Below are 25,185 nucleotides of genomic sequence, written 5' to 3'. Positions count from 1 at the left end.
CAAATCAATAAACGTAATCCAGCATATAAACAGAACCAAAGACAAAAACCACATGATTATCTCAATAGATGCAGAAAAGGCCTTTGACAAAATTCAACAGCCCTTCATGCTAAAAACGCTCAATAAATTTGGTATTGATGGAACGTATCTCAAAATAATAAGAGCTATTTATGACAAACCCACAGCCAATATCATACTGAATGGGCAAAAACTGGAAGCATTCCCCTTGAAAACTAGCACAAGACAGAGATGCCTTCTCTCACCACTCCTGTTCAACATAGTGTTGGAAGTTCTGGCCAGGGCAATCAGGCAAGAGAAGGACATAAAGGGTATTCAATTAGGAAAAGAGGAAGTCAAATTGTCCCTGTTTGCAGATGACATGATTGTATATTTAGAAAACCCCGTCGTCTCAGCCCAAAATCTCCTTAAGCTGATAAGTAACTTCAGCAAAAGTAAGATTTTAAAAATTATTTTCAAAAGACTACCAGCTGCTGTATGGAGAATGGGTTATAGAGGGATGAGAGTGGAAATGTAACAACTAGTTAGGAAGTTAATCCGGGCAAGAGAAGCTAATAGGTTGGATTAGAGAGGTGGCGGTGGAGAAAAATGTTGTAAATGAGGCTGTGTTCTGGAGGGTGAACCTGCAGGATGTTGATGGAGAGGGAGGCATCAAGGATGACCTCCTCCCGGGTTGTGATGTGAGCATCTGGGTTGATGATGGTACCATTTTCCAAACCGAGGTAATTTGGGGGAGAAATGGGACTGGGGAAGTGGTCGTGAGGGGGAAGTTAAGAGTTGTTTCTTATGAGTTGTTTGATACGGCCATTAGATACATTGCTGTAGAATGATCAAGGAGATGCTCTCTGATAAATCTGGACCTCTAAGGGAATGTCTGTCTGGAAATCACTCACTCACTGTTTTCTCTAACAAACATTGAACACTATGTACCATGTATGTGCTTGGCATGCAGAGATGAATAAACCACTAGGAACCCGGTGAACTGAACAGAGAAGTCAACTAAAAAATGTAAACAGTGTGAACTATTTGAATAGGAAAATACTTCCAAAGCTTAACACTGTCACTACATAGTGACAGCTTTGGGAACGTGATGTCTTGCCCAAGAAGATGATGTTTGAATTAATTTTTAAGGACATTGAATCTTAGAAGAAGACAACTGTTGAAGTGTAAAACTGTAAAAGGGGCAGGATGGTGGAAAAGTGGAGGGAGAGAAGATGTTCCAGGTGGAGGGAACTGCACGTATAAAAGATATTTTTACTACCTGTGTATCAGGCCTGCTGGCTTCTTCTTGACCTCTCCTGGGCTTCTTTTGGTAGATTTTTTAGTAGTTGGTGTCATAGGCATCTGCAACGCAGATGTCCTGCCTCTGAACTGTGAATTAGTACTTCTACGCTTTGCCATCTTCTCTCATGATTTCCTTGTATTCATGAAGAAATGTAACAAGATGTTGTTGGTACTAGCTGACATTTCTTTCTTCTTAGATGTTTAGTACTCATAGAATACTGTGCCTATAACTCATGCCAACCATGTTCTGAAACCTGGCCAGTCCCACCAAGCTTGAAGTCTATTTATTTATTTATTTATTTATTTATTTATTTATTTTGCCTCTCAAAAGCTAGACTGGGATGCAAACATTTATAGCAACATCATTCATACTAGCTAGAAGTGGAAACAATCCATATATCTATCTGTAAACTGGTAAATGGATAAACAAAATGTGGTATCTGTGCAGTGGAATACCATTCAGCAATAAAAGAATGAATTCTTGGCCGGGCACAGGTGGCTCAAGCCTGTAATCCCAGCAACTTTTGGAGGCGAACGGGTGGAATCACGAGGTCAGGAGATCGGAGGCCCATCTGGCGAACACCGTGAAACCCCCGGTCTCTACAAAAAATACAAAAAACTAGCCGGGCAGGTGCGGCGCCTGTAGTCCCAGCTACTCCGGGAGCTGAGGCAGGAGAATGGCGTAAAACCCAGAGGCGGAGCTTGCAGTGAGCTGAGATCCGGCCACTGCACTCCAGCCTGGCGATAGAGTGAGACTCTGTCTCAAAAAAAAAAAAAAAAAAAAAAAAAGAATGAATTCTTAATGCATGCTATATAATAACATTATATATCTTGAAAACATTTTGCCAAATGATAGAAGCTAGACACAAGAAACCACAAATTGTATGATGTTATGTGCAATTCCAGAAAGGGCAGATCTGTAGGGACAGGAAGTAGATGAGTGGCTGCCTGGGGCTGGGACAGGGAGATTTCCCACAACTTGAAAAGACTTATATGAACTACATAGTCTACAAATGTTGAAAAATATTAAGAAAAACCTATGGCACGAGTGCATAAAATATATGTAGATACTAGACTGTTTTATTGTGTACTGCCATAAAATATACACACCATTATAAGACATTAAAATTTATCAGAACTTATGCATACATTACAGACTGTACATGATGCCATTTGCAATTGAGAGAAATGTAAACAAATGTGAAGAGGCAGTGTTAAATCATAACTGCATATAATTAACTATAGTATATACAATACTACTGTAATGATTGCATAGCCACCTTCTGTTGTTGTGGTGAGCTCAAACGTTGGGAGCATCTGCTTAAAGTGCCCTGTGATGCTGATCATCTCTGTGTGAGCAGTTCCTCTCTCTGGTAAATTGCATGTCACAGTAAAAAGTGATTTCTCACGGTTCTCAAGTATTTTTCATTGTATTTAGTGCAGTCCCGCAAACCTTGAGTACACCATGGGACCCATACAAAGTGCCACTTGTGAAGCTGGAAGTGCTCCCAAGAAGTGGAAAAAAGTAATGACCTTACAAGAAATCGTTGAATTGCTTGATATCTATGGTAGATTGAGGACTGCAGCTTAGGTTTCCACCATTTCAGATGGACGATTCATAGTGTATAAACAGATAACCTAAACTTAAAACATCAATAAATACAGTACTGTAAATGTATTTCTTTTTCTTTATGGTTTTCTTAATGACTTTTTCTTTTCTCCAGCTTAATTGATTGTAAGGATATGGTATATAATACAGTGTACAAAATATGTTACTTGACTGTTTCTGTATTGGTGAGGCTTCTGGTCAACAGTAGACAATTAGTAATTAAGTTTAGAGGGAGTCAAAAGTTATACGAGGATTTTCAACTGTGCAAGGAGTTGGCATCTCTGAACCCCTGCATTGTTCATAAGTCAACTGTACGTAAGTTTATACATGGACTGAAAAAATACCAAAGTATTGGAATAGATGTCACTCTACAGGAAAGTGAAGCAAGGACTTTAATAACAGTTTATTTTGTTATTTTCTGTATTCTTTACAATGAGAATCTAATAGCTGTATAAAATGTGTATTTTTAAGTCAACATTGAAAATTATAGTATATGTAGAGTTTAGTTTGATGACAAAATATGATGTATATTTTGTACATAGTATTATATCTACATGTGTATATATTTACTTAAAAAACATAGCCTAGAGTGAAACACATCATATTGTTAACTGGGATTACTCCTATGTAGAGAGGTTATAGAGATTTTTTAAAGTCCTCTCAGTTTCTTAAGTTTTGATAAAAGTAGTATAGGTATATTTTAATCATTTAACCTCTTCAAAAGGGAAGTTGTGACCCTTCAGAAAGGTGTGTGCCATGTGTCATTTCTTTGTTTTCCTGACTGGAGCTCATTCTCCAGACTGAATACTTAAGCCTCTTCTAGTCTTTGTCCACGAGCAATTATTGTCCACCATGAAATTTACTGGCTGTGTGCTGAACTACAGGTAGGGAATTGAGGCAGCCTTGGTGGATTTCTGTTATTTGTTTGGACAATAACCCTTTTTAAGTTCTCTGCCTCTCTCAAACACTCCTACCTTCTTTGCTGGCATAGCCACTTAAAATTTCAGACTATTTTTCAAACCAGATAATCTGACAAGCAAACATTACTTGGCACTTAGGAGAGAAAAAGAGATTCAGGTTAAAGTGTTTGACCACTTTGTTTTCTTCCATGGCATAAAATACTTTAAAACTTGCTGAATTATTGAAACACGTGAGATAAATTCTGTTATGTCTTTGTCACTTAAGTCTGTTTTCTGTTGAGATATTCATTGTGATACATAATGTAATGATAACAAAAATAAATCACAAGACCAAATATTTTGATGCAGCATTGAAAGATTTTCTTGTGTCTTGTTCTGTTGTCAGGAAACATATGTATCAACTAACACCTTAATACCAGCCTTCATATTGTTATTTGAATAAATGCACATACTATCACTTCTGTGTAAATAGAACATTTTTGAAAGAATAAATTACAACCCTTTCATGATATAGTGGACGTTTTCTTTCTGCCTGCCTTCCTGCTCTTCTTCCATTCCGTCAACATTTATCATGTGTCGACTGTATATGAGATAAGCATTAGGCATTGTGCTAGAGAGCGAGAAGAGGGCAGGGTCCCTGTCTTTGAGAAGCTCATAGTTTAGGCTAGAGACTGAGTCTGAGTGTAGTAACATGCCTTAGGTGGCAGCTGATCCCTGTGGATGTGGGACAAGATTCTTGCAACACAGTCAAGAATAGTATTTCTAGGTTAAATGGAATTAACATTTTAAAACATTTAAATATCTTTATTCCAAGTTCCGGGGTACATGTGCGGTAATGTCCAGGTTTGTCACATAGGTAAATGTGTGCCATGATGGCTTGCTGCACCTGTCACCTCATCACCTAGGTATTAAGCACAGCAGGCATTAGCTGTTTTCCCTAACGGTCTCCCTTCTCCCACCGGGAATCAACATTTTAATGGTTTTTTAACACTGCCAAGTTGTTTCTTAAAAGGACTGTATCGAGTTACAAAGTCACCAGCAATGAATGAAAGTAGCTGATGCCCCACATCCTCACCAGAGTGAGTTTCATCACTAAGACAAAGCAAAACAGCCGGAAGCCATGACTCATACCTGTAATCTCCACACTTTGGGAGGCCAACGAGGGCAGATCACTTGAGCTCAGGAGTTTGAGACCATCCTGGGCATCAGACCTCATGTCTACAAAGGAGAAAAAAGAAATTTAGCCAGGCGCGTTGGTGTGTACCTGTAGTTCCAGCTCCTTGGGAGGCTGAGGTGTTAGAATGGCTTCAGCCTGAGAGGTTGAGGCTGTAGTGAGCTGAGCCATGATCACCCCACTGCACTCCAGCCTGGGTGTCAGTGAGACCCTGTCTCAAAAAAAAAAAAGACATAAACTTGATATTTTAATAGGCTTAAATTTTAGCCTCATTGTTTTATTGTATTTGGCATTTGTTTTTATTGTTAGTGATGTTTAACATTTTCCCATGTGTTTTACTATCTTTTGTGAAAATATTCACTTAAAGTCTTGATATTATTACATACTTGCTACTCCTTTTGAAAACCAACTTACTGAAGTGAAATTCACCTAATGTAAATTAACCATTTAAAATGATCAATTCAATGGCATTAAGTACATTCACAATGTTGTGCAACCAACCCCTATATGTAATTTCAGAACATTTTCATCACTCCTCCAAGGTACCCACTAAGCAGTTTCTATTTGCCCCTTTCCTTGTCACCTGTCAACCACTGACCTACTTTCTGTTTTTGTGCGTTTGTGAACTATTTCATATAGTGGAATCATACAATATGTGATGTTTTGTGCCTGGCTTCTTTCACTTAGCGTGATGTTTTGGAGGTTCATCCATATTGTAGCGTATGTACTTCATTCCTTTTTGTGACTGAATAATATTCCATTTCATGTATATACCACAATTTTTTATCCATTCACCTGTCGATGGGAATTTGGGCTCTTTCCACCTTTTGGCTGTTATGAATAATGCTGCTGTTACCATGCACACACGTATTTATTCGAGTACCTGTTTTCACTTCCTTTAGAAGTAGACCTAGAAGTCGTAGTGTGGGATCATATGGTAATTCCGTTTTAACTTTTTGAGGAATTGCTAAACCATTTTCTACAGAGGCTGCACCATTTTATGTTCCCACCCACAATGTACAGGGTTCCCGTTTCTCCACATCCTTGTCAATACTCATGTCTTGTGTGTGTGTGTTTTTCATAATAGCCGTCATAGTGGGTGTGAACTGGTGCTTCACTGTGGTTTTGATCTGCATTTCCATAATAACTAATGATGTTGAGTACTGTTACTATTTGTATGTAAGTGAGAAAATAAAGGAAAAAGAAAGCCTTGCTCTTGAAGTTATTTTCAAATTAGTTAAGTATCCTTTGAAGAAAGGAAATGTTTACTTAAAATTAAATGAAGTGTCCTACTGTTCCGAATAGGAGGGCTGTTAAGGCATTAATTCTGTTTAAATATTTCATCGTTTTCATAACAAAGATACTTGTAAAGCCTCCAGGTTTGTTTTTAACTTGAGCTTGTTTTCCATTTTTCCGTCACCTGGTTGGGTTAGGGATCCAACCTGATTTATGCCTTTTAAACAATAGCACTCAGGGTGAACTTCTGGTCCCTGAAGTTTACCGATCAGTATTACCTCAGAACTTAGAGATGTAAATCCTCAGATCCTTCCCAAATCTCCTGAGTCAGAAACTTTGAGGGCGACCCCAACAGTCTGTGTTTTCATACGCCTTTCAGTTGAGTCATATCCGACGCACGCGTAGGTTTCAGAACCGCTACTGTACACCAGCATTCTCAGGTTGATTCTGTGATAAACAGCTCTTGTGGGAGGTGTAATCCACAATGTTGGTCTCATTAGCACCAACTTTTTTTAGCTTAAGTAGTCAGACAATGTGAACAATTAACTTGCAATCATATTATAGCCTCCTATTTAAGAAAGCATAAAGCATACAGTTCTACCTAGAAATTGCAATTCAGTTTACAAATCATGTGAAAAAGAGGAAAGTATTTTCAAAAGTGACTTTTGATCTTTGGCCAAATACTGAAGTAATTTAAGAGGCACATACCCGTGATGTATATTTTTCCTGTTATTTGTAATTTTTCAATTTTTTGGCCCTGCTTTTCATGAGCTATATTTCCTTGTATTTGTGACTAGACTTTATTTTTTACTTATTCAGAGCCAACATTGTGAAGGTTTTTAGTGTGAAGGCCTATGCAGCAGAGCTTACAACCACCACTGCCCTATAGTACAAATGTTGACTGGAAGCAGACGTGTGTGTGACCCAAACACATGCTTATTTGAAGAGGAGTGTTTATTTTTTTCCCTGCACAGGCTATTCAAATGGAAAAAGTATATCTACTTTGCAGAGTTTTATGAGGATTTAACTCACACATTTATGTATATTAGAGCATGTGTGGTACATAAGCATTCAGTAAGTGTTTTATATTGTTAGTATAATTGCTATATGTAAAATTTGACCTTTTCTTTAACATAGAATATTGTAAGCATTGAAGCTTTTGCACATACCATATCTGGATCCCAAAACCCAACAGCCTGAACCATGTGCTTTTTCAAAGGCAAATCACCCACAAATACTGTCTTTCAAGAGTGTATTCATGAAGTAACTGTAGGATTAAGTGTTAGGTGGCAGAAGGGAAATTCTATGATAGGGCCTTCTAAAGTCCTCCTGTTTACAGCCTCTCGGTTAGGATGAGGGGATGGTTAAGAATGGTTAGTAAGTGAATGTCAATAGAAGAGTCAGAAAGTTTGATGAAAAGTTTTTTAGGGTAGTGGGGATTGAATGTATTTATAGACTGAAGGAGAAAAAATTAACCATATGAGAAGAGATAAATAATCAGATAATAAGAGATGGAATGAGATTGCAGAGTGGAGAGGTGTGGCTGGGGTAAGGGCAGGAGACTGGCAGGCTAGCCTGGAGAGGGGATGTGAAACATGTAGAGAGGAGTGGGGTGTGTGGGTCTGGGGGAGCAGACCTGGGAGACCACACAGTTGTGTTCAGATATTTGAAAGTCTGTCATGTGGAGGAGGTATCAAACCAGTTCTCCTTGGTACCAGGCGACAAAACTCATGCCAGCTGTAGGAGGACCAGACCTAGGACCAATAGAGGGGAGAATGTCTGAGGACCCAAGCAGGTGCAGGCATGACATGAACTAGTATGAAGAAATGATCCTCGCCATGTTTCCTGCCAGCTCTGTAGCACTGGGTGACTCAGTTAAATCTTGGAGCAGCAGTCTCTTTCCTAACCTGTTGCACCAGGCTAAGGGCCTTCCTGGCCAAGTCCTAGTGTGACAAATTAGTTATCTGCTTGGCTGTCCTTACCTTGGCTCCCCAGGGCAAGGACCAAGTCCTTTCCTTGTTATATCCCCCCACTGCACACAGACAGGATCTAAAACACAGGACTCTGTGACACATGTTTTATGTTTCACATAAAACACAAAATTCTGGATGTATCACATACAGAATTAAGTCTGTAAAAAATGGGAATGGGGCTGGGCGCAGTGTGGTTCACGTCTGTAATCTCAGCACTTTGGGAGGCCAAGGCGGGTGGATTACCTGAGGTCAGGAGTTTGAGACCAGCCTGGCCAACATGGTGAAACCCTGTCTCTGCTAAAAATACAAAAATTAGCTGGGCATGGTGGCATGTGCCTGTAGTCCCAACTATGCAGGAGGCTGAGCAAGAGAATTGCTTGAACCTGGGAGGCAGAGGTTGCAGTGAGCCAAGATTCTGCCACTGCACTCTAGCCTGGGTGACAGAACGAGACTCTGTCTCAAAATAATAGTAATAATAATAGGCCCGGTGCGGTAGCTCACACCTGTAATCCCAGCACTTTGGGAGGCCAAGGTGGGCGGATCACCTGAGGTCAGGAGTTTGAGACCAGCCTGACCAACATGGAGAAACCCTGTCTCTACTAAAAATACAAAAAATTAGCTGGGCATGGTAGTGCATACCTGTAATCTTAGCTACCCGGGAGACTGAGGCAGGAGAATCACTTGAACCAGGGAGGCAGAGGTTGCAGTGAGCCAAGATCGTGCCATTGCACTCCAGCCTGGGCAACAAGAGTGAAACTCTGTCTCAATAAATAAATAAGTAAATAAATAAATATTTAAAAAATAAAGACTAGAAATACCCATTTTGAAGAATTGTTGTTAGGGCTAAATGAGATAACATATGAAACAACCTTGCATAAATCTTGGAACATAATAGACAACTAATAAAATTAGTTTCTTTCCTTTCTGAAATAATTAATATGTCACAAAATGATCTTCAAAATATTGAGTAACTATTCTAATAAACAATAATATAAGTTGCCAGACACCTAAAAGGGCTCATGGCAGGAAGAATAGGGGAGTGAGGCTAGACTGGAGCCTCCAGATGTTGCCCAGTCTATTTTTTTGTCTTTAGGTAAAGTGATTTCCTTAGGAAGAGATGATTCTCCCCATTGTGACTTGTTCTTTTGTTTTGTTTTTGAGACAATCTCGCTCTGTCACCCAGGCTGGAGTGCAGTGGTGTAATCTTGGCTCACTGCAACCTTCACCTCCCAGGTTCAAGCAGTTATCCTGCCTCAGCCTCCCGAGTAGCTGGGATTACAGATGCCCACCACCATGCCTGGCTAATTTTTGTAATTTTAGTAGCGATGGGTTTTCACCATGTTGACCAGGCTGGTCTTGAACTCCTGACCTCAAGTGAACTGCCTGTCTTGGCATCCCAAAATGCTGGGATTACAGGTATTAGCCACTGCACCTGGCCCATTGTGACCTGTTCTAATATCTGTTTATTTTCTAGAAAGTCTATGTAATATGACTTCTTTCTTTTTTTGTTTTTGTTTTTGAGATGAAGTCTCGCTCTTGTCCCCAGGCTGGAGTGCAATAGCCCGATTTTGGCTCACTGCAACCTCCACCTCCTGGGTTCAAGCGATTCTTCTGCCTCAGCCTCCTGAGTAGCTGGGATTACAGGCGTGTGCCACTATGCCTGGCTAATTTTTGTATTTTTAGTAGAGACGGGGTTTCACCAAATTGGCCAGGCTGGTCTCGAACTCCCAACCTCAGGTGATCCGCCCACCTTGGCCTCCCAAAGTGCTGGGATTACAGGCATGAGCCACCGCACCTGGCCTTCTAATATGACTTCTTTCTAATAATTTAAGGTACTTTCCTCACACACAGGGAACTAATCTCATTATTATCTTCCAAAGTGGTTTTTCTTAAAAGCTATTTTTTTTTCTTGTTGCCTCTATCCACTATTTTCTACTATTCTCCTCTGTCTGTTTCTTTGTGTTGTTAGTTTCCCTATCTAGTGATAGATAGACGTTGTTGGCCAGGTGTGGTGGCTCATGCCTGTAATCCCAGCACTTTGGGAGGCTGAGGGAGGTGGATTGCCTGAGATCAGGAGTTTAAGACCAGTCAGGCCAACATGGTGAAACCCCATCTCCACTAAAAATACAAAAAAATTAGCCGGGCGTGGTGGCGGGCGCCTGTAATCCCAGCTACTGGAAAGGCTGAGGTAGGGGAATTGCTTGAACCAGGGAGATGGAGGTTGCCTTGAGCCGAGATCACGCTACTGCACTCCGGCCTGGTTGACAGAGCGAGACTCAGTCTCAGAAAAAGAAAAAAAAAGAAAGAACAAAAAAGTTGTTTTGAGGGAACTAATTGGCATCATTATAAATGAAGATTCTTTTAGGACTGTGGAAAGATTTCTAGTGCTTTATCCTTGCTTTAAAATTCAAGTTGTGAAACACATCTTACTTCCTCTCTGTTCTCTTAGAGCAATTCAGTAATGTTCCTGTGAGCAGATTCTGTAGTAATCTTAAGCAGTTGACAGTATGAGCTCTGCTTTGTGTTAGCTAAACAATGAGAACAACAGATGCTACAAAGTAAAAATAACTGTTAAGACCTTTAATGTTTGTGCTAAACTATACATTTGGGATGCTCTGAATTGTGGCAAGAGTTTTAGTAATCTGAAATGTTTTTTTCAAGTGCTTATTCATTTAGTGCAATTAGTACAAACTCAGTTTTTTTTTTTTTTGGAGTTGTACTTGTACTCACACGGTATTCACCATCATGTAATTGTGAAGTAAACAAATACATCACTGTATGGCATCTCATGTCATAGGACACGTATTTGAGTTGACAATAAATATTAAATGAGTGTGAAAGAATGATATAATGCCAGCAAGGAGAGGAAATACCATGCAGAGTTAAATTTTGCATATAAACATTGGCAAAGCGCTGCAGTAAATTACCATTTTCTTCATAATATGAAATTCCTTTGCACAGTGCAAAGGAAGACCTTTTTAAGCAAACAGTAATCTCTGGAATTCAGCATAAAGACTCTAGTTAATTTCAGGATTTTGTTGTTGTTGTTGTTGCTTGTTGTTGCTCCTTTGCAGGGAACCAACCAAAAACAAACTCCATCCATTTTTACTTACTTAACTCAAAGAAAGCTTGAATGTGTAAGAAATTCCTTATGTACAACAAGAAGAAGAAATTTAAAAGTTAATTAACATTTCAGTTCACTGTATTTGTTTTAATTTATATTGATTGTAATTTTGGAATACATCTGTTAGTTCTTTTTGCTTTGTGTTAAACTTCTTAGTACATCATAGTAATATTTTCTTTTTATCAGGATAGCACCACAATTGGGTCCTTAATTTGTTTGGAACCTGATAATGTTGTCTATTTATATTTTATAATTTGCATAAGAATTCAATCCTAAAATTTTAATATTTGCAAATATCTATGTAATGCTTTTACTTATTGATAGAGTGCAGAGAAAATATATATTTTATCCATATATAGAAAATAAAGTATTAAATTGATATCTGAAGGAACTCTGCAAAGAAATTTTATATTAAAATTTTAGGAGTGGAATCTTCTGAATTTTTCAGAGTTCACAATTACATGTATACCTACAGATGTAATTGTAGTCTTAGAACAGTGATAATTAAATGCTTATCTGCTAACCAGTTAGTGGAACAAACTGGATTATTTCCAATTATAATCAAGTTACTACTAACTTGTAATGTGAGAGCACATGCTCTCAAGCTTTTATAACTTCTTATTCTTAAAGTAATAAGTATATTCCTGCCATACTCATGCTTAAGCACATCGAATTGGTGTCTGGGTAATACTGGTCTAACATTTCTCTTTTGTCACTTAAACTTATCATTCTCATGTTTCCTCCTTTTTCATTTCTTTAAGATGCATGTGCCTTTTAGACAGCATTGATAATGGAGTTAGTGAAAGAGAATCATCAAACAATGATATAGAGGGTGACCTGGCACAGGTGCTCTATCTAGTTGCTTTATTGAGATAGTCAAAGAGACCATGTATGTAGACAAGGAGGTGTCCTAGGGTATAGGGATTTTTGATATGGTATCTCACTCTTTGTCAAAAGAAAAATCAGTTTTCTGGGGCAGTTTTGATATAAGACAGAATTTGAGCACAATTCTAAGAATAAATTGTTTTGCATTTGAACTCAGATTGAGTTCAAATATACTCCATGTTTACAAAGTGAATATGGCAAGTTGCCACATTTGGGCATATTGCTTAACGTGTTTGAGATTCATTTTACTCATGTAACATACATTGAAGCTTACCATTTCTCAGGTGTTACACTGTTTAGTTCTCATCTAAACTTAATCTTTCCTCCTATTCCCTTAAAAAAAAAATACATTAGGAAACTAGGGCTTTTAAGGCTAATAACTTGCTCTAGGTTGTATAGTGAGTAAGTGGCAGAATAAAGATTTGAGCCCAGATCTCTTTGATACCAAATTTCAAGCTCTTGACTTCTAAGCCCGTGGTTCCCACACTTTAGTGTGGAGCAGAAGTACCTGGAAAGCATACATTGCTGGGACCTAGAGTTTCTGATTCTACAATAGGGCTCAAGAATTTGTATTTCTATTATTTTTTAAAAATCATTTTAGTTTTTTTTAGAGACAGGGTCTTGCTCTGTTGCCTAAGCTGGAATTCAGTGATCATGGCTCACTGCAGCCTTGAACTCCTGGGCTCAAGTGATGCTCCCACTTTGGCTTCCCAGAGTGTGGAGATTACAGGCATGAGCCACCATGCCTGGCTAATTTTTTATTTTTTGTAGAGATAGGGTCTCACTGTGTTGCCCAGGCTGGTCTTGAACTCCTGGTCTCACCCATCCTCCTGCCTCAGCCTCCCATAGTGTTGGAATTACAAGTGTGAGCCATGGTGCCCAACTAGAATTTGTGTTTGTAACAAGGTCCCAGATGTTGACGCTGCTGGTTCTGGGGACTGTATTCTGAGAACCACAGTTCTATGCTGTGCTGCCTGACTTGATTCCTCGGAGGGATAAATGAGAGAGTTCACATGTGCTTGTGTTAATAATCACTGATACTTTGACTGCTTATAACGTCCTGGATGCTCTTCCAAGTAATTCCTTTTTATCCTGAGTTTAATTTTAGGAGCTAGTTAAATTGCAGGGAGAGTATGTGAGGGTGTAATCACCACTTAAAAGAGAAGGAAACTGAGGTAGGAAGAGGTGCCCAGTAAGTGGTCTCACAGTGAGTCAGTGGTAGGGCGGGTTACCCTCATTATTGCTTCTGTCTGCTGAGCTGATTTGGAAGGCCGGTGTTGTCTTTGGAGCTATCTCTAGAAGGAGAGATTTCATGCTATACGAAGGTTGAGAGGAAAATAGATCCTTCCTTTCGTCCATTGCTGTTTTATGTCCTTGGATGACTATTGTAGAGTAGGCCTGGAAGAAAAGAATTTTCCTCCTTTTTGTATCATTCTTCAGCATTCTGAAGGGTGGATGATGTACTTTGTTATTCTGATGAATGATATAATTCTGAAAATGACCTATATTTCAGTTGAACATGAGATCTTTGATAGTCGTTAGCATGGATAAAAGGGATTCCAGGAGATTTTGTATGTAAGAACCATGCTAGTGGTGCCAGTGCATTAAGTTAGAAAACGTGTTGACTGATGGTGGCCACACTCCAGCAAGGCATCTGTGGTGTTAACCTGCCCATGGATGCTCCAGTGGCCAGGGAAAATCTCAAAAGCAAAATGCAAGAGAGTGAGAAAAAAAAATCTATTGTAATTAAGTCTGAAACCTGTACTCTGCTTAGGAAACTGTGTAGTTTCTTCATTAGTTTTAAAGAGAAAAACTCCTACAGAGAAAGTGTCTTAAGGAAAAAATGGTCTTGAGAGAGTATAAAGCAATTTCAAAAGGTGAGATCACATTGATATACGAATGAATACTTTATGTGTTTGGTTCGGTTCAAAATTTTGTTGAGTGACTGTTATGTACAAGATACTTATAAAAAAAATTGTCCTTCCTCTCAAGGAGAACTTATAGTAGACTTCACAGTTGAGTGTTTAGTTAATTTATGTATGAACATCCAGTCTGAAATTGATGTAACCTGATGCGGATCTTGTCTCGAAACTACTGATAGTATTTTCATGATACCAGTATTTGAATCCTGGGACACATTTTTCTTTTTAATGGGGTATCTGTTTCACTGCAGAGCTAGAGCTAGATCCCAGGCTTCCTCACTCTCAGCCTGGCGTTTTCCCTGATTTGGGATGTCTTTATTTATTTATTGTATATATTTATCTCCAAATATTAAGCAGTGAACTTTCAAAAGGGTACTGTGACTTGTCCTACTTTTTTGGATATACACATCTGTATTTTATCCTTGTTTTTTTTTTTTTTTTCTTCAAGATTTTAAATGCAACCGAGACACTTGTGGTTAGGGTGCTGAATTTTGACATATGCGGTTTGACAGAAAGAATCACTGGTGTGTCTGTTCTGGTTTGTTGTAGGTTAACGAAGCCCTTGTCATTTGCTGATTGTGTTGGGGATGAGCTGCCGTGGGGATGGGAAGCAGGGTTTGACCCTCAGATTGGTGTCTACTACATCGATCACATCAACAGTAAGTTTTCCTTTTTGATAAAAGCAAATATATCAGAAAAGTAATCCCCCAAAACCTACAGGCACACAAAAGGATAAACATGTTACAAAGTGAATTTCCAAAACCCCATTTTCTTAGTGGCTAACATTTAACTGAAATGCCTCTCTTGGTATTTGGGGCATGTACATAGAGTTGTCCTTATGGGGACGGAGAGGGAGAAAGGGTGTGCCTGCCTGCCTACCTGCTGGGAATGAGGATTCTCCTTCAGCACAAGTCTGGGAACCTGTGGGGATCAGAGCCACTGGGCTCCTCTTTCCATGGCCACTGCACCTTCTGACAGGGCTGTTCCTTTCCGTGTGCTTTTTGCCACAGAAAGAGTTGGGCCTTGGCACAGTGTGGTTTGTAGGCTGAGATTGGGGAGGGGTTGGCCCTCATCAGTGGCTCTGGAAGGCATAGCATAGCTGGGAAAGGTCCTGAACCTCTTCCTTTTCTGTTTCCTGATTTCTTTGTCGTTGGAAGGGAAAAACCTCTCATTTTAACAGCTTTTAAACCTCTCACATCTCTGACATGGTAAGTCTAGCACAGAGGATTACTGTGACCATGAATGACTTTCAAAAACACATACTTTGAAATATTTTTATATATTTGTATATGTTTGTGTGTGTGTTTATATGAATATCTAGCTCTCTATCTACTCCTTTAAAAATTTATTCAGATGGTAGCATATAATATTCATTTTGCTTATTCACTTAAAATAATTATTTTATTTTATAGATTTTGGGGAATATATAATGAATTTATTCCTCATTGTCTTCTTTCTTTTAGTTCTATTCTTATATTTAAAATTTGTATATGCAGTACTCTGTAGTGTCTTTAGGAACAGTATCACTGTAGCAAAGTGTTTCATTTGATACTCTCTCATTAGTGATGGCTTGCAGCTGCCCTTGTGTAGGTAGATGATATATTTCTCAGGAGTCCAAAAGAGCCTGTATTGTTAGCTGCGAGGCACCATCTTCCAGGTGGGTGAGGTGGAGGGGCGGAAAAGAGCATAAGCACTCTGATGTCTGGTGAGCACATACGGTTAGTGATCTGTTTCAGCAGAGCACCTGTCATACACAGTTTGGGAACCAGCTTTCATATATACTGTACATTATTAGTTCAACACAAATACAAATAATAGTTTCTACAAGTTGTTGCCTCAGCCTCTTTTATATGACCAGAAGAAATGTGACTTTTTTGTAGAGATACTCTTTCTCTCTCCCTGAAAGTTTCTAAAAATTCTACGTAGAATTAATGATTGTGTTTTTAAGTTAGCTTTTAATTTTGTGTTTTCTAATAAATGTTTATTGATATACTGTATTAGTATATACCAGGTTTTGTTGTGTATCAGTCACTGACAACCAAATGTTGTCTGTAAGGGTGAAATGAACTAATTTTCGTAAAATTAAGTTCATTTTAAGCACTGTGTGTCACCCTTATGTCATTGCAAATAAACAAGTCAGTGAAATATCTGAAATGTATTAACTATTTAACTCTCACTTTTATGCTTATTTTAGATGAATAATTGTATAGCTTTCTTTCCTTAAAGTAGTATTTGGGAAACCAGAAACCAACCTCGCCATCCTGGGTCACCAAAAATAAGCTCTGTTGGTACCATAATGAGAAAAAGAATCCTCTCAGCCTCCTTCTCAACACCTACAAACTCTTTGGTACCTAAACCCACCTTCAGGGCTTCCTCCTCTTTCTCAGTGAAAGAGGCATTCCTCTGGACACCTCCACCCCTACAGATACCTCTTAATAACTTTCCTATTCCATCCTTCTCTCCTGTTTGGTATCTTTATTAGTTATTTCCTGATTTTAAAATGTTCTCCTACCATTTCTATTAATAAATGATTCTTTTGTCTTAATATATAAACACTGGAAACTCTCAAAACGAAACCAAAACTGCAAAAGAAATACAAACAGATGGCATTAAACTCCCTCTCCTCACCCTCTCAAAACCGTCCTTCAACCAGAATCCATTGCCATCTGTGGTTACCTCCTCTTCCCTTCACAGCCAGACTTGCTGAAAGCTGTAGTCTGCAAGAACTCCACTTCCTCCATTGTTCTCCATCATCTCGTCGAACCTGTTCTTGCCGAGGGCACCTGAGACCCCACGATGTAGTTTGGATATTCGTCCCATCTAAATCTCATGTTGAAATGTAATCTCCAGTGCTGGAGATAGGACCTGACCGGAGGTGATTGGATCATGGGAGTGGATTTCTCATGATGGTTTAGCGCCATCCCCTTGGTGCTGTCTTTGCTGTAATGAGTTTTCACAAGATCTGGCTGTTTGAGGTGTGAAGCCTCTTCCACTTGTTCTCTTGCTTCCTCTCTCACCACATAATGTACCAGCTCCCGCTTTGCCTTCTGCCATGAGTTAAAGCTCCCTGAGGCCTCCCCAGGAGCCCAGCAGATGCTCGGGCCGTGCTTGTACATCCTGCAGACGTGAGGCAATTAAGCCTCTTTTCTTTATAAATGACTCAGTCTCAGGTATTCCTTTATAGCAAGGCAAGAAGGGTCTAATACACCCCACAAACTGTCAAATTCAAACAAGACTGTAGTCTCATCTCTGTGACTTGTCACCGTGAGTTATTCCCTCCTGCTCTCTACTCTTTGGATTTTGTGACATACTGTTCACATATCTGACTGCACCTGCCCAGCTTTCTTTTGCCTGTTTCTTCTTCACTGGGGCCTGCTGTCAGGATTTCTGTAACAGTCTTCTGCTGTGTGCATGCTGCAGACTTCCTTGGGTGATGACTTCAGTTACTTCCTTCAGGCTGCTGGCTGCCACATCTGTCTAAGTCTTTCTCAGAGTCCAGATGCATATGTTCTTTCCTTGCTAGAAGGCTCTTCCCAGTCTGCTTGCATCAGCCTCTCCTTTTTCATCTCCTGCCCTGCCTGGCACTGGAGACCTCTAGGAGTACCCTGTGCCTCCTGGGCTGGCTGCCTTTCTTTGCATCTGTGGAGTCGAGCCTGAGCACTCTCTGCACAGCCCCTAGGCCCTCCTTTTGACTGAAGGCCACATCCTTCTAGAGGCATTCTGCTCAGGTGCCACTGCTTCCCGTAGGCCTTCTCTGATACCCACCCCTCCCTCACAGGTCTCTGTCCCATTCTGGTCGAATGCCGCATCCAGATACTTCTGGAGGACCAAGTGCATAGGGATTTTTAAAAAAGCGTTGTCATATTGCGTTTATACTATTTTTTGTATGTTTTCCTCACTAAATTATGAGCTTCTTGAGCGAGGGCAGTGACTGTATCTTTTGTTTTCATCGCTGGGCAACTAGTATAATGATAAACACTTAAAATGTTAAAAAGAAGAGCTTTATTGCTTAACTCAGCAATCAAAAGCTTTCTGTTCTTATTTAAAGGAATTAAAGTACATTTCAAGTATAAATTATGTGTCAAAAAACACCATTTTGAATATTTTAAAACTTCACTATTAGAATATAAAATTTTAAGTCTGCTATTTTGCTTTAATGGTAATGGTATTCTAGCGGTCTGATGTACCCAAATTACCAACAGCAAACAGTTCACCCACTGAAAACGATCTCGTCCATTGTCTCATTAATCTTCAAGACATTCCTGTGAAGTAGTTTAGGAAACAAACGGTATTATCTTCTCAAACAGCTGTTCCACACATATGTTGTGTTCTGATATTGTATAGTTTCAGCATAATTTTCTCATTATTTAAAGAAAAAATTAAATAAGGAATGTTTGGCTGTTTAACACGTTTCTAACAAACACTATTGAATATTTAAAGTAGAAGATTTGACCTTGACAGTAAAAGTTATTTTAGGCCGTAAGTGTTTTATGATCACATTCACCTTTTGGTGGGTATGTGTGGAGTGGGGGTATAGATACCAACGAGGGATGTTTGTAACTAACTAGAAGGTAAATGAGGAGGTATGGTTTCTAAGGTTTTGATATTATTAATACAACCAGAAGTAAATCACTCTTTGGTAGAGTCTGAGTTGTACTATAACTTTTTTTTCTTTCTTTTAGTAATTGAGGTTTCATTTACATACACAAAAATGCACAGATTTTAAGCATGTATTTTGGGTGGACTTTGATGTATGTATAATCCTTTGTAACTTGCCCCTGCATCAAGGTACAAACTTCTTCAGTCACTCTAGTAAGTTCTGTCCTGTCCCTTTCCAGTCAGCCCTCCCTACTGCTGCAGACATTGTTCTGATTTCTATCACCATAGCTTAATTTTGTCTGTTCTGGAACTTCATATAAAAGGATTTGTTCAGTTTTGGGAATAGATCCTTTCAACATGTTTTGCAGTTTGCACCTGTAGTCCCACCTACTTGGGAGGCAGTTTACACCTGTGGTCGCACCTACTTGGGAGGCTGAGGTGGGCAGATTGCTGGAGCCTAGGAGTTCAAGGCTGCAATGTGCTATGATCACACCACTGCCCTCCAGGCTGGTTGACACTGAGACCCTGTCTCAAAAACAAACAAACAAACGAAAAGTAATCGTGTATAGGAGAAAAGTAAAAATATAGATAAATGAAAAGAAGAAAAATTATGTTCATACAACCCAGAGTTAACTAAGTATTCTAAATCTTTTGATGTGTATCCTTCCAGACTTGATACACACATGCACATATACACAGTTTTTTTTAAATTTATTTTGTTTTATTTTTTGGGGTAGAGATGTCATCTCTCTGTGTTGCCCAGACTGGCCTTAAATCTGACCGCAAGGAATGGAATGCCCCTGCCTCATACAGAGCTTTAAATGTATTTTATATCTCAAATTGGATTATATTATATATACTGTTTTATAAACTTTTTCATTTAATGTATAATTTTCATCAAAAAATTTTTTTCTCCATCATATCAATTGATAATAGAACCTCACATTTCTGTCAGATGATTTTCGTAGAATATAGTCAAGATTCTTTGAAGCTGAGCATGGTGGCTCTTGCTTGTAGTCCCAGCTACTCAGGAGGGTGAGGTGGGAAGATCACTAGAGCCTAAGAGTTCAAGGCCAGTCTTGGTAACGTGCAAGACCTCATCTCTTTAAAAAAAAAAAGGATCCTTTTGTGCTCTTGCATAAAACCCTTCTGTGGCACATTATTGCTTACAAAATGAGTTTCATATTCATTTACTGGACATTCAAGACATCATAGGCTAGTCCTTCTTGGAGTATTGGTAAAGAAATGAGAGCATATAGTGAAATAAGGAAAGGACCACCACCATGCTGGGAGAACATGGGGAAGCATGAAGAAGCAGCCTTTCCATCCTAAAGAGTGTAGCTGTGGCTACTTGGAGAAAGTGCTTTAAGCTGACACCCAAGAGATGACTGAGTTAACCAGGGTGGAGGAAAAGGGGGCGGGGAAGAAGGAGGACGGCAAGTAGATTCAAAGGACTCGAGAGGCTAGAGAAAGCAAGACTTGAGGAAAGACATGCAGGAAATTCAGTGCAGCTGAAGGCTGGTGTAACTGGGGTAACTGGGGGTTTTGGCTGGGGCAGGGAACAGGCCAGGTGCTTTTGTCAGGAATCTTTCAAAGCCCTTTTTACTGCCTGTTCCATGGAACTGTACTCTTTTTCAGCTAGAAGAAACCCATTTGTCTCTAAACTGCCATGGCACTTAGCCATTCTCCGCTCGAGGCACTAATCGTGTTCTACATATATGTATGTCACTATTTCTACGTTTTGCAAGTTTCTTAGAAGGAGGGTTCATGCCTGAATACCTTATTTTCCCTGTAGTAGATGGTCAATAATTGTCTGTAGGAATTAATGAACAAGTAGTAAATATAGCAGATACTTTATAAAAAGGAAGATAAGGAAAGTTACTTATATTCATTTGATTTATTCTTCCTGAGTACAATAGGAAGAATATAAATATGCATTATAGACAAAAATGATCTTCTTTGAAGAATCTAACATTATCTTCCGTGATAAGCTCTTGTAACTCACATGTGTTCTCTACCTATAAAGTTTCACATCCGTAAAACTGATGGAATGTGAATTCCCTTGAAGTACAGGGCATTTTAACAGTATTATATATTGCTTCTTTAATATAGTAGAAAACAGCAAATTATATTGTAATGCCATGAGCTCCCAAGGCCACTAGGTCTTAATAAAAAATACCACATTTGTATAATATACTTGAGTATTTACATTTAAAAAATGATCTTCACAAATCTGTTCTGCAAATACAATGATGGAGATGAAGCACAATCCTGCTTTATGAAGCCTTCTTCTAAGGTGCCTTTGGGAACCGTCTTTTGCAGTTCATATTTGAATTGTGCAATATTTCGGAAATGAGAATGCTTCCCATTGACTCTCTTGTAATGTGCAGTGTTTAAACCAGTCTACCGGAGTGTTTTTCCTGACCTATCCAAGACAAATGCTGATAGTTTATTATCATCATCATTATTGCACTTTATTCACTGAAGTGTCAGTCAGTGTTTTGTGGCGTTTTAGCCAATGACAAATATTTTATTGAAATACACTGTGTCCCCAACATGGGGGAAATGTGATTGGCTGAAACCTCAAAAGATTGAAAGAGAACTGAGAGTACATATCTTATAATTATTATAACTTAAGAACTTTTCAGATTTTAACATACATTTTAATTTTATTATCTCTTTATTTCATTAGTTTATTAATTATGTATCTCATCATCACAAATTCTCCCAAAACTTACTGGTTTAAAATAGTATTTATTATCTCATGGCTTCTGTGGGCCATGAATCTAGGCAAGACTTAGCTGGATCCTCCAGCTCAAGGTCTCTGTGGTGGTTTGTAATCCAGGTGTCAGCCAGGCTGCAGTCATCTCAAGGCTGCCTGGAGAAAGATTTGCTTCCAAGCCACTCGTACGGTTATTGGCAGGATTCACTTCCTTGTTGGCTGCTGGCCACAGGCCTCCCTCGTTCCATGCCACGTGGGCCTCTCCACAGGACAGCTCACAACGGGGCAGCTTACTTTGTTAGAGTCAAAAAGCCAAGAAAAATCAGGGAGAGATTTTTCTTGTGAGCAAGACAACAGCACAGTCTTTTCTTGTGAGCAAGACAACAGCACAGTCTTTTGTAACCTAATCTCAGAAGTAATATCTTGTCACTTATTTTATGTTCTGTTCATTAGAAGCAAGCCATCAGATCTATATACTCAAGAGGCATACATTATTAGGAGATGAGGATTGTTGGGAGTCATCCACAGTTCTGAAAACTTTTCAAGACCATACATTTATGTTTGTTAGAGGATGAGTTCTATACTTTGAGGCAGGTTAAGAAGTTTTATTACAGTTCTCAAGGGAAGGGGCGTAGCACACCGTTCCGGGCCATATGGTGGGGAAGTGCTTGGGCTGGTTGGGAGGCAGAAGGAGCAGAGGAGAAATCATGGCCCAGAGCCTGTATTGTGGTTTCCTTGGGAAGGAATGAGTGAGATAGGGTACGCAAGTCTGAACAAGTTCAGGATTGGCTAGATTGAATAATTTCGGCAGACTCTGGGTTATGGGAATGGTCTCTAGTTGTCCAGTGTCTTCCCCTGGAGGGTGATGTAGGGCAGGGGAAATACTGGTTTGGAGTGTGAGTTAGATAAAAGAGGAGGTTAGGGATATGGGCTTTGGACTGTTGGTTTACATGTGAAGGATGGGCTCATGGGAGTCATTTGCTATCTTAAGAATTAAGTTAGCCCTGGGAGGGGCAGTCTCTTCCCAGACAGCAAGGCCCCTGAGACATCAGAGCATCACAAAACATATAAAATTTTAAAAAAATGATCAATACGTCATCCACTGACAAATGGAAAGTGCAACATTGTGTGTCATACTAAGAAACTTTGAGAAGCAATATTTTGTTGATTGTTTTTCAGTCTCGTCTGCTGATCTGCCCCTGACATCTTGTATAAATACATATGTGGTGGAATGTGCAAATTCCACTAAGGGAAGAGGAAGCAGAGTGGATATAATTTTATAATTTATTAAGTTACAAGACTCCTTTTCCCCCAGTGTTGCTGCCACGTGCACAGATTGAGGGGAAGTGTTGAGCATATGTATATATAATTCATTTGTTACAGCTGACTCTATCCCATTTTCATCAGCTGGTTCAAGCCAGGGTAGGTTAACATGGGTGCAGAGTGATCTGTGGAGCCTTAGTTCTAGACACAGATGCTTTCTGGAGTCAAGGCTGGGGTAAGCAATGTGACTTTTTAATTTCTTTGCTTTTGCAGTCTGAGTATCAGAGACAGTGTTATAGCTTACTAGCATTAAAGGCTTTTTGTATTTTGCAGTATCTCATTTAATCCTCCAAACAGCCCCCTGAATTAGCTCCATTTTGTAAAGGAGGAAATTGAACCCTGGAGAGGTTTAAGAACCTGCTCAAGGTCACACAATTTGTAAATGACACACCTCGATTTGAACCCAGTTAGACTGAATACAGAGTTTATGATCTTAGCTTCTGGGATATTACATCTCAGTTCTTTTTTCCAGTATTCATACTCTTAAAACTTCCTCAGGACTCAAATGATTCATGTGCTTCTTTTTTTTTTTTAACCTTACTTCATTACGACCTGAGTCTCAGTATTCTCAATGTACATTCCAATGTGGAATCATTTTAATTATTCAGGTATTAGGAGGAAGGAAGAATTATCCCTCCTTTTCCTGTTTAGTTTTTCACAATCCATGTACCTCAGCCTTTCTGCCACCCAGGTTAAGGCTACCGTATCATTTTTTTTTTTCTTCTTCCTCCTGCACCTCCGTACCTCCTCATCTCCTTCCAGTAATAAATGCTGAGGTTCTTGTTGGAACACTTCCCTTTTATATGTTCCATAGTCCTTCTGTATCCACACCTTTCGTTTCCAGTGTGGTCTGGGCTAACTAACATACACTCTCTACACCCCTAGGAAAGGGGTTGTGGAACTCTGAGTGGGCTGTGGAAGTATTTTCAGGTATGATATGACATCAAGGGCTTAAAATCTAAGAGTACTGTTAGTAATGGTGCACAAAAATGATTTTATTGAGGCAATTAGGCTGTGCCTTAATCTAATTTTATGTTTTACAATAACCAGAGCAGCTTATTTATTCAGTTCTCTAGTAGAATCTTAGAAAACGATTGCTAGAACTTGCTATCACATTTCTCTTTTAATGACAGGTTTATTTTCCTTTTTTATTTTCGAGAGTGAATCTTCCTCTCATTTCTCCCCTGCCTTGCCCATACACACAGTGTTACTAAGAGCCCTCACAGGAGGATATGAGAAGTATAGTCCGAGACCAAACTTCTTTCATTTCCATTTGCATAGATTATACAAGGGTACGTTGGGTTGAGTTCTCTCAGAAGCAAGCCCTAAGCCAAGAATTTAAGTGAACGTGGTTTATGAAGGAAATCCCAGGATAAACCGTTAAGGAAATGAGGAAAGAAAGAAAGTGAGGGAAAAAAACAAATGAAGGTTTTACTTCTGTGAAGTCTCTGACTCCCCTTGACTGTGGTGACTCTAAAGTACAATTTCTACCTCAGAGTTTGCTCTACCTGGGAGTTCTTTCTGTCTTCTTCACTAGTCAGTCATTGGCTGCAGGTGAGTTAGCGAAGTGCTCTAGAGCAGTCAGACATCCATCAACAGCAAAGAGCACACCATGGCAGAAAGACCCGAGAATACCAGGTTAGGACACCAACAGTGTCCGCTCCAAAGGCTACATCAGAAAATATTCGTCCATATTTCACCCTCTTTGTACATTCAAGAGACGTGAGAGGAAGAGAGGTAAACTATTTCTAGTAGAGTCTCACATCTGACTAGTTGGATACGGAATCCACACAGCCTTACTCCCGAACCAGTGCTCTTTTCAACAGCTGATAGTGGCAAAGGATTTTTATTGCTGTTCTGATAGCATCCGTTCGTCCGCCTACAGCATCCCTTTGTCCTTTATAACTGAGGTATTGTTATACCTCAGTTCTCTTTAACATTCATCAGTCATCATCAGTCATTCATTTGAACCTTGTAAAGCATATTTTAATAATAAACTGTAAATCAGCTTTATTATTATATACAAATACATAAATTGCATCTGTTTTCACTATACAGTTCATGAGTTTTTGACAAGTGTACACCATGTAACCATCACAATAATCAAGATAGAGAACATTTCCATCCGCTCAAAAAGAGCTTTCTTCTTGCTCTGTTGTAACAAGTACTTCTCAGTACTGCTGGGCCCAGGCAACCACTTTCTGTCATTGGATTAGCTTTACTTTTGCCCACATTTCATATAAATGGAATCATACAGCATGTGCTCTTTTGTGTCTGGCGTCTTTTCACTCAGCATGTGTTTAAGAGTCTTATGTATTGCTGTTGAGTATTTTGTTTCATTTTATTGCTGAGTAGTATTTTATTGTATGGATATACTACAATTTGCTTAGCCATTG

General features: G+C 39.3%; 1 protein-coding gene across 1 annotated transcript in view; it reads left to right on the top strand.

Moving 5' to 3' along the window:
• WWC2 (WW and C2 domain containing 2) overlaps positions 1-25,185 on the top strand; it is a 211,596-nt gene that overhangs the window by 85,045 nt on the left and 101,366 nt on the right. Inside the window, exon 2 of the mRNA XM_017854348.1 lies at positions 14,695-14,804. Coding sequence (XP_017709837.1) covers positions 14,695-14,804 — 110 coding nt within the window. The remainder of the gene's footprint in view (positions 1-14,694; positions 14,805-25,185) is intronic.

Source organism: Rhinopithecus bieti, unplaced genomic scaffold (assembly GCF_001698545.2).
Source record: "Rhinopithecus bieti isolate Rb0 unplaced genomic scaffold, ASM169854v2 scaffold_38004, whole genome shotgun sequence".
Classification (NCBI taxonomy): domain Eukaryota; kingdom Metazoa; phylum Chordata; class Mammalia; order Primates; family Cercopithecidae; genus Rhinopithecus; species Rhinopithecus bieti.
The sequence above is the reverse complement of the archived record's forward strand: the minus strand, read 5'-3'. Positions and strand labels throughout refer to the sequence as shown.